The 10,279-nt window shown below is 42.8% G+C and overlaps 1 protein-coding gene across 2 annotated transcripts in view; it reads right to left on the bottom strand.

Moving 5' to 3' along the window:
* Positions 1-496: 496 nt before the first annotated feature.
* The window catches only part of Arhgef6 (Rac/Cdc42 guanine nucleotide exchange factor 6), a 113,524-nt gene continuing 103,741 nt past the window's right edge, over positions 497-10,279 (bottom strand). For both annotated transcript variants that reach the window (XM_027433420.2, XM_035449811.1), the window contains 4 exons: positions 10,126-10,203; positions 7,926-8,025; positions 4,053-4,107; positions 497-2,791 (listed from right to left, as the gene is read on the bottom strand). In XM_027433420.2, the coding sequence (XP_027289221.1) occupies positions 2,651-2,791; positions 4,053-4,107; positions 7,926-8,025; positions 10,126-10,203 (374 nt within the window). In that variant the 3' untranslated portion in view covers positions 497-2,650. The remainder of the gene's footprint in view (positions 2,792-4,052; positions 4,108-7,925; positions 8,026-10,125; positions 10,204-10,279) is intronic.

Genomic DNA, 10,279 nt, shown 5'->3' with positions numbered 1-10,279 from the left:
ATATGTTAAATCAGCCTATGACCAGATAGCATGATATATGTGTGTACTGAAACCTCACACTGTTGTCACCAATATGCAATTTGTATTTGTCAGCTGAAAATAAAATAACACTTAAGAAAACCTGATGTGGGATGTCCGTCTGTATGTTGTGAATATGTGTTGCTTTTATTGGTTGATGAATAAGGCTGTTTGGACCAATGGCCATAGCTAGGTGGGAAATCCAAGCATAGTTACAGAGAAAAAGAAAGCAGAATCAGGGAGACACCATGTAGTTGATGGGGAAGCAAGAAGTGAGGTAACAAACCACAAAATAATAGAAATGGGTTCATTTAATTGTGAGAGCTAGTTAGTAATATGTCTCAGCCATTGGCCAAAATACTGTAATGAACGTTAAGTCTTAGAGTAGTTATTTGGGACCTGGCGGGTGGGACAAGAAACCTCCAACTACAAAAATCTTCCTAAACACCAATCAGTAGAAAAAAATAAACAAATTATCTTATTTATAAAGCACTGTTTATTCTTGTTTATTGAAAATGTCCATTTTAAAAGTCTTTAAAATAAAAACAAGTTTAGAAAATCTGAGTTCCTGTAAGAAGGGACATGACAAACAAGAAACTGAAAGGCCTCTAAGGGCAGCAGTTTAATTACAGAGGAACAGGAACCCATTTATAGAGTATTGTAAACAACACAACTATGGAGACACGGCTGTTGGGTTAACATGGCTTCATTTCCTTTATATTATTTAGTGTGTAAGCGCAGGCAGCCCACTGCACAAGCTTCAATATCCCAAGTACCAAAAACCTTTCCTTAGAAAGGCAAAGTCCCCAAACATGCATATGTACACAACCTTTTAGAGACCTAACCAATCAACTAAATTATTTGGTAATCACTGAAGTGATTACTATGGACAAAATCTGCACATTTATTGCAAACTTTTGACTAAGCACAGACAGGACACATGTGAACATCTGGGTTACTACTGTTGTTTCTTGTTTTAAAATTTTGCATGAAAGATGTCTCATAAAAATTTCTGGGCGGCCGGGCGTTGGTGGATCACGCCTTTAATACCAGCACTCGGGAGGCAGAGGCAGGCGCATCTCTGTGAGTTCGAGACCAGCCTGGTCTACAGAGCAAGTGCCAGGATAGGCTCCAAAGCCACAGAGAAACCTTGTCTCAACCCCCCCCCCAAATTCTGGGCTTAGGTAGAAACATGACAGCCATTCTTAGAAACCTTCACTCAAGCTGTCAAAGACTGCTGTCTGCAATTGTCTGAGGGTGAACTTCAGGAATTCTCCACCTGTCGGTGCTATAATGTCATCCATGTAACAGGAGACAATAGCCCTGTACCATGAAATTATGGAAACTGTGACAGCCTCCATACCAGAAAGAAAATGGACTCCTCAACACCATTTTAGGCCTTGAGTTTGCATTTGAAACAGCATTTACAGGCACCCATCAAATATACATATAAAATTTGTTGGCTTTCTGCCTCTCCTAAAAGTGACTTCGCCATCTGGCCAAGTTGCCCTGCCACCTGAGGGGGTAGGCAAGAGCTGTGCTGCTCCATCCTGTAGCCTTGGCCCATTTTGACTTGTACACACTGTTCTTCTGGGGCTGTCTACTGAATCTGCTTCCTCGCAGTTCATATTTCTGAACTACTTACAAAGTCAATGGTTTGTCATTATAAACAAGTTGTGCAAACTAGTTTCAGACCGTCTGCTTCACTAGCAAGCAGCACAGCTAGTGGAGAGGCCCTTTCACTCAGGATTTACTACCTGGCTCATCGTATTCAAAGCCACCAGCAAAGACACCAATGATAATTCTAACTTCTCACTGCAGAAACCAGAGCTTGGGAAGATGTGTACTACAGCATGGTGTCTAGTCACCCAGGTTGTTTAGAAAGGTGAAAAGGTTGGAGTTTGAATATCCAAGGTAAAGTCACTGCTCATAGTAACCGACAAAATAAGCAAAGCACATTCACATTACTTTAAACACCACCTGGTATAGCTGGCTAAAAGCACAGAGGTTAGGGGGAGGTAGAAAACTGATGTAGAGGCAGAAGGCTGGGCATCAAGCTACAGTGCACTACGAATAGCTGCTCTGCCCTGCTGCTGGGGGCGGGGGCAGGGGTGCCTGAAGCAGTCTACTGATGGACTGAGTGTTGGTGTGGACAGTTGGAGTTCCTACACCACTGCCTTTAAATGTATACCAGCACAAAGGGAATAAGGGCATTACACTGCTCTTGGTATTAACAGACAACACAGGGCAAGAATTTTTAAAGTGTTGAAGGGGGCCATGAGACAGCCCAGGGAAGGAGAGCTGGATCATTGGGCAAAGGTGTTGTTTCATCTACTCTAGACACAGCCTGTGAATTAGCTTTGCCTCCAGCTAATTAGGTAGTAAAGGGCTGTTGGGCATAGCAAAGTATTGGGGCCATTTTATCACCACTTAGGTTGTTTCCCCTATTAAAACAAGTATCAGTCAACCGATAGCCAAGTAATGAACACTCAAGCAAACAAAGGTGGGGAGGAGGGAGAGGGAGGGTGGAGACAGATCCCAACACAAAGCAAAAACTGAGGTGCACAGTCAAATCATTCAGCTGGCCATTTCAACAAGTGCTGAAGGCCTGGGCTCAGCTGCACAATGATGCTTATGGGAGAATAGGGGACTTGGTGCTGGATTCAGCTCGAATGCATTCGTCTGTTTGCTTCAACAGCTTCCGGACCAGCTTTTCTAGGTCCTTCCTCGACTTCAATTCTTCTTCCAGGCATTGCTTCATTCTCTTATTCTCCTAGAAGGGACAAGAGTTGTTGATCTCCAAGCCAAGGCACCCTTTCCCAGGGTTCCTCCTCCTCATGGCATCCCTCACTCTGACTACATCTTCTGATTTTCTGCATGTATGTAAGCGGCCTGCTACACTCTTCACTTAAATGCAAGTGTTCCGTAAGACTGAATCTGCCCTGGTTGCACACTTTTTCATTTAGGGTCACTTCTCTATCATCACAAGTGTATATTTAAGAGGCTTCCCAAATCTCTCCAGTGCCAGCCTCACAGGATAAACCAGTGTGGCTGCTCCATCTATGGAGATTGTAAGCACTTTAAACTTACTAGGCTCTAAAGGGAACTTCGTGTCACCTCCCGCATGACTCCAAACCTCTTCCAGTGCTTCTGAATCTCTGAAAGGATGCCTACCATAGCAAATTACAAACCCAGGCGAGAAGCTTCTCTAATATCTGTTCTCACCTAATCCCAGCACTGGGCCAGCATATGTCATAGGTTCCAACTCTACAATGTCTCTTTACATTTGCTGTACTCCTTAAGGCCTCACCACCTGCCTCAGTTCAGGACTTTGCCATGCCCCATCCAAAATTGGCTACGAATTGCACAAGTGCTCCTGCAGGCTCTAGACTTCCTCTGCCTTATCCTCCCCCTTGTCACAAGGTACAATCAGTCTCATCACATAGGTGGAGTGCAAATCACAGAGCATAGGGCCACATCACCTATGTGAAAACCACCAACGACAGCTCTCTTTTCCCTCCTTCTATCTCTCCTGTATTATTCCCTTCCTTTCTGTACTTTTCCACAACAAGATCTTGCTATAGAACCCAGGCAAGCAAACCCATGATCTCCTTGCCTCAACCTTCCTAGTTGCTAAGATTACAGACAGGCACCCCCACACCTGGGCTTGCTTACATTTTTTCTTAAGATGTGAGGGAATGAGAAAGTAGTGTCTATGTTTGGGACTCTGCTGCACAGATCTGAATTCAAGGCCACATGATTAAAGAAATAAAACCCACCTGATAACACAAAGAAGATACATATTTTCCCCTGTAGGGGAAGCTGTAGCCACGCCTTCTTAGGGGCTGGCTACAGCTTCCCCTACAATTCCCCTTTTAGTCTAAATCCCAGCCCCTAAGAAGGCGTGGCTACAGCTTCCCCTACATTCCCCCACTACCTTGCTCCTGGACTCTACCTGACAGGAGCTCCCAGCTGGTGGCCAGGAAGACAGAGCAATTTTGTTACCTGGGAAGCTAACTTTGATAATGTGTTACCTGTTTCAGTTCTTTGACCTCATCCTTCAAGGCATAAACAGTATCAACAAGGCTCCTAAAACATACAGAGAAAATCCAAAAATGAATGGCTGGTAATGAAGTGCTGATAAATAAGCAATCCATAACTCTATATAAATACAGATATGGAAATCAGTGGGATTTCTAGCTGATGGAGAATAACCCTGCTCTGAGTGGTCCATATTCTTCTCTTCATAGGAGAAAACCTCTCGCTACACATGTCCATTTCAATACCATATTACAGCACCATTTCTATACTAGCCATTTCCTTCCCCACTCAATTCCAGCTTGAGTGGCCAGGAAACAACAGATAACGGCTATAAAATTTGTCTTTTTTCAATTTAAAGGTATAGCTGACAAATAAAAACTGTATATATTTAAAGTATGCAACAGGATGCTTTTGTGTGTTTGTCTTATGAAATGATGTCCCACATGAAGCTAATAACATAGCCATCACCAGATGTAGTCATACTATTTGTGGGTATGTCTTTTGAGAACACTGAAGGTCTAAACTCTTAGTAAATGCCAAGAATAAGAGACATTATTATTAACTTTAGTCATCAGGCTGCATGTTAAATAGACTAAAACCTATTTATCACCTTACGTAATTGAACTTTGTAGGTTTTCTTTTACCAACATCACTTATTATTTTTTTTGTAGACCCTCCAAGCTCTGGAAACCATTGTTCTACTCCATGATCCTGTTAGTTCATTCTTTTAAGATTCCTGTCCTAAGGTTTGATTGCTATAGCATTAGAATAGGAGTATATATTGATATATAATGAGAGGTATCATAAGACCTTGTGTATGCTACAATAGTCATGCTGTGGTATTATCTTTCCCATTTAGCAAACCTCACCTTAAAGATAACCAGGACATTAAAAGATAGTAAAATTTTTGATGGTAAAATTACCTGTATACTTGTGGCATTCTTTGCCCCCAACTAGTTCTAGTCAAAGAATTTATACATCTAGGTTTTAGTTGGTAATTTTTAAGTTTAATTTTTATTATTGATATGTTTATGCACATGTAAGTGCAGGTACTCAAGGAGGCCAGAAGAGGGCACCAGATTGCCTGGAGCTGGAGTTACAAGCAGTTGTGAGGGGCTTAACATGAGTCTTGTGAACTAAACTGGTCCTCTGAAAGATCCGCTAGGACCACATGTTTTAGTTTTGGTCCTGCCACTTACTATTACTCTGACCTTGTATAACCAGTTTCCTTCTCATCTTGTCTTGGCCATTGCTTTCTTTACATGTAAAATAGGGATAATACTACATTCCTTGAAGCCTTCACAAGGCTATTATAATTACTATATCAATAATAATGTTCTTAACAACAACAATTAGTATACCTGTTATTACCTTTGAGTGCTAACCTCTATAATTATTATATCTGATCACATAATAGCTCAGAAAATATTTCTATCATTCCCATTTTACAGGTAAGGACTACAAATCTGAAGAGGTGGAAGAACTAGCCCAGGTTTAACTGGCAATATATAGAAAATTGAGAGCAGAACTGGGACTTTGGCCTCTTCTCTTGAGCCCAAGTGCTTTACCATATAGCAGGTGTGAAAACACACCCACAATGACAAGCACTGTAAGAGGTGCTAGCCTATGCAAATTCAGGCCTGACTTCAGAAATGACTCAATTATAAAGAAGTGAGTTTCTTGGCTACTCTATGCTTCTTTATGAGCTGGAAGGTATTTAACCTGACCCCATCCCACGTAAGTCACACTCACAACTGTGAAAGGTAGGACATGAGCACAGTTTCCCAGAACTTTATTTACTTCATCTTTGAAAGTGATGCTTTTTTCCACCAGATTGCTTTAGGACTTTATAGGAGGTCAGCTGTGACAAAGATGGCTCCTGACTGAAAAGGTGTGAGCAGTGTCAGCTTCATCTTGACTTAAGATCGGAGAATTCAAAACTATCCTTATGCTTCCAAGGTTAAAGTCCTAAGACCTAAAGGTCTAAGGTATGGCTACTGTAGGATGTTTGATCTAAGACATGGGTATCTTGTGTAAATAACAAGAGACTTGGTCTAAGGTGTGGTTACTTTTAACCCTCAAGGTCACATAATGAGAGATTTAGTCTACTAAATGTTTGGAAGATTGCGGAAGTAAGCCTCTTTGTTCCTTGTATCTTGATAAAGAAATCTCTTGTCTTTCTCCCCTTTTTGGTTTGGGTATATTAGAATGATGAAGAATAAACTTGGCTGTGGTGATACATTATTTATTATTTACTAAATCCTGCCTGAAATTCAGAAAATCAAAGCAGCCAAGCTACCAGAGAGCTCTTACCTCTTACAGGGCTGGGATGTTCCTATTCTCAATGTAGCTGAAGAATGGATGCTCAATACTGAGACCTTGCTTCTGTCTTATATACCTCTTATGAGTCCTGGGATTGAAGGTGTGAGCTATAATTCTCTTTTTAGACTGATTCACTCTTGTGTAGATCTGGGTGGCCTTTGACTCACAGAGATCTGTCTACCTCTTAATCCTGTGTCCTAGGATTAAAGGTGTGTGCCACCACCTGCAGGCTTCCGACTGCTAGGATTAAAGGTGTGTGCCTGGCTTCTGTGGCTTATAGCTGACTTTGCTTTCTGAATCCTCAGGCAAGTTTTAATAAATAGTAAATAATATATCACCACAAATCCCCTTTTTGTCTAATACAAGCTTTAATAAATCATAAATAATATATCACCACATTTGTCAAGTTCAGTGATTCACTAGATTGCCTTCCTGACTTTATTCTGTGTCTCTATCTTTTTCCTTAGTATCTTTACCTGCTGCTTCTCAATCCATATTCCCCCTTTCAGGGACAAACTGGGAAAGTCAGCTGGATCTGACTGAAGCCCCCCAAAGATGTGTGTCAAGAGATGACCAGTCAACATGGGCCACAAATAAACATGAGTTAATACAGATTGCACCACAATATGGAGCAACTAAAGATGAAAGCTACAGATGGCACCCAATGTGGGGCACAAAGACCGGTTACCACAGATGGCAACCACAGATGACCCCACAACATAGGACACAAACAAATCCAGGTTCCTACAGAGCAACATGGCTGTGGGCATGTAGATGCATGCTGAGGCCTTCCTGGATATCTCCTGACATACCATGCAGAGATTTTCAGTGCTGGGATGCTGCTTACTCCACAGGGAAGCAGGAGGCTTCTAGCCCTCTGCTTCTGTTGCCCTTCCTCCTGCCCTCTTGGGGCTCCCAACTGTATGCTCAGCAAAGAAGGGCCTTTTGTGGAAGAAGGGGAAGAGAAGGATGGGAATGAGAAGGAAGTAGGAGGAGAAGAAAGAGGGAGAAGGAAGAGGGAGGAGAAGGAGGGGCCCTTCGAGGAAGAACCTGTGTGCTAGCTAGTTTTATGTCAACTTGGCACAGCTATAGTCATTTTGGAAGAGGAAGCTTCAACTGAGGAAATACCTCCTACCCTATTGGCTTGTGGACAAGTTTGTAGAGCATTTTTCTTAATTAGTGAGTAATGAGGAAAGGCCCAGCCCATTGTGGGTGAGAGCATCCATTGCTCTCTGCCCACACTCTCCTGGGTTCTATAAGAAAGCAGGCTGAGCAAGCCATGGTGAGCAAGCCAGTAAGCAGCTCCCCTCCATGACCTCTGCATCAGCTCATGCCTCCAAGTTCCTGCCCTGTTTGAGTTCCTGTCATGACTTACCTCAGTGATGGAGTGCAACCTGAGACTTGTAAGCTGAAATAAACAGTTTTCTTGCCCAAGGTGTTCATGTTTATGGGTTTTATTATAGCAACAGAAGCCCCAAGACAGCCTGGCATACCTACTTTCAGGCCCTAGGCATGTCAAGAAAGGGGTTACTTTCTCTACTCACTTTTCTTCAATGATGGTCTGCCCGTTGCTTCTGGTTTCTTCAATAATGAGTTTCTCTTCCTCAGGGAGTAGTAACTGTGGGACAGAATCTTTACGAGTACCTGCAAAGTGAAGATTGCCAAAGAGGGGGTGGAGAGTGATTATCAGAGGCTGTCCTTTCCACTGCTGTTACAGCAGCAGCTTTCTTCACATCCTTGCATTCAGAGGACAATTGTGCCACTCTTAAATTTTCCCGACAGGAAGAATTCTAAATGGCCAAATGGTGTAATATGATTTTCAAGAAACGGGAGTTGGTGTGCTAAGAACTGACACTGGTACCCCATCTCTGCATTCCTCCAGGAATCCCACACCACATTCCATGATCGGGTGTTCTTTAATTGCACTACTCTGGGCTCAACGGGCTTCAGAAGCAGCATTTGTTCCTTTTGAAGTCCTCTAGGGAAACGTAAAGTGACTTAAATCTATTTTTGACCCTGGGTACAGTGGAGCTGGAAGATTATCACATCATCAACAAAACACATGTATCTTCATTGCTCTCTGCCCACACTGTCTCTCCAGCTTGGGAAAGAAGAGGTGATAGGTAGTTTCAACTTCTCCACAACTAATTCTAGAGCCTTCCTCTCTGGGCTTAAGGGCTTAATCTTCACTTTGCCTGGGTCACCAGCCTGTTCTGTTTCAGAAAAAAATCCTCCAGAGGTGTGCACATTCACTGATTTTATTAGATCACTCCCATCTTCCCAGAGGTGAGATGCTTCCATGTTCAGTGAATAGCTCTTCTTAAGTATTTAATTAGTATGCAGAAGATAAATGGATGGATGGATGGATGCATGGATGGATGCATAGATGGATGGATGGATGGGTGGATGAATACAGAAAGCCAAGAGCAGTCACTTCTAGGGAAATAGGACATTTGACGGGGGTGAAATGGAGGGCCACTGTGCTGCTGAAAAATGTTGGCTACATCTGAATGTTGAGAATACTTCCCACATGTACAAGGGAGAGTAGGAAGGAGGAACCAAACTGTGCCTCTTTTGGTCAGATCACCTCTGAGCTTTCACCTCTAAGCACTTGGATGGACTCTGCATCTAGGAAAATAGGTGGTGCAGAGGTGAGGTAAGGTTGGATTTTGTATGAGGGATACTCTTCTGATGTCTCCTCACCCCACCTCCATCGTAGCTTTCTCAATAAAACTTCTCTTTCCTCTTCCAGCTCATCAAAACTTGCTATTAGGACCGAGCGTGCCACAAGCCACAGTCAGATTACGCCTGTGGTGCACTTTCTCTGTTCACAGTGAAATGTATTGATTTCCACATCAAGTGCTCTCCTCTTGTGACAGCCTGTGAGATGTGCTAGCTTCCAAGAGTGTGTGTCAAGGCAGTCACCTAAGAAACCCCTCTCATAGCAAGGAAGCAGCTGGTCAGTAGTTGTGAAAAACTCCAGCACTTTTGGCCATTTGGTCCTCATGCAGACATGAGACACTTTCTAAAGGGTGTCCTATATGTATATGATGATAGGGAACAAAATATATAATCTATGTGACCTACACTGGAGAAAAACACAAGGCCTTGCCAGAAGGCATCACCTAGCTTTCAGGGTACAACCTGAAAGCTGTTCAGGGAAATACCCTCACCTAGCAGCTCCTTGAGACATTTTATACATTTTGAAGAGCCTCAGCTCTAAGCAGCTACATTTCCAGATTTTCAGAGCAACTTTGAAACCTAAGTCTGGTGAAGCATCGTTTACCTCAATACATAGCTGATGAAAGATAGTATTTTGACTTCCTTTCCAATTCTGCCTATAAGACAAGATTAGCATCAGTTCACAGACACAGGAACTCTCTGGGCTCTTTAATTCCTAACTAGGGCTGGTGGAGGTATCTGGGTAGATCAAAAGAGAGCAACTTTTTTAAAAAAAAAAACCTTTTTCATTTCTATCACCTCCAACTTTTTCCCGCTTGCATCTATCTCTCTGTCTCTCTGGGTGAAAAGCAACCGTGCAGAAACACAGCACCCAGTAGCTAAAACTGCCTTATCTGAAAGATTCAGTCCTGCGCCTCTGCTCTGCACTGAGTCACGTGCTTTCCATGCCCTGCAACTGATCTGCACTGATGGTTTTTTATTCCCCCAAGAGACAGTGAGAGGCAAAGAACAAACCCCATTCATTAGCGGAAGCAGTGTGAGGAATTCTACTTGAGCCATTACCTTGTTGAAAATTGGCGCTTGTGCAGTAGGCTTCGATCACCTTAAGGATCTGAGCATCCTCTTCCAGAGCGGCTGTACCTGTCAAATTGAATCAGTAATGACTTCTCATAGACATATGACCCTGGGACACTCAAAATGATGGTGTGCCCATCAC

Source organism: Cricetulus griseus, chromosome X (genome assembly GCF_003668045.3).
Source record: "Cricetulus griseus strain 17A/GY chromosome X, alternate assembly CriGri-PICRH-1.0, whole genome shotgun sequence".
NCBI classification, from domain to species: domain Eukaryota; kingdom Metazoa; phylum Chordata; class Mammalia; order Rodentia; family Cricetidae; genus Cricetulus; species Cricetulus griseus.
This window is presented reverse-complemented; position numbering and strand designations above follow the sequence as displayed.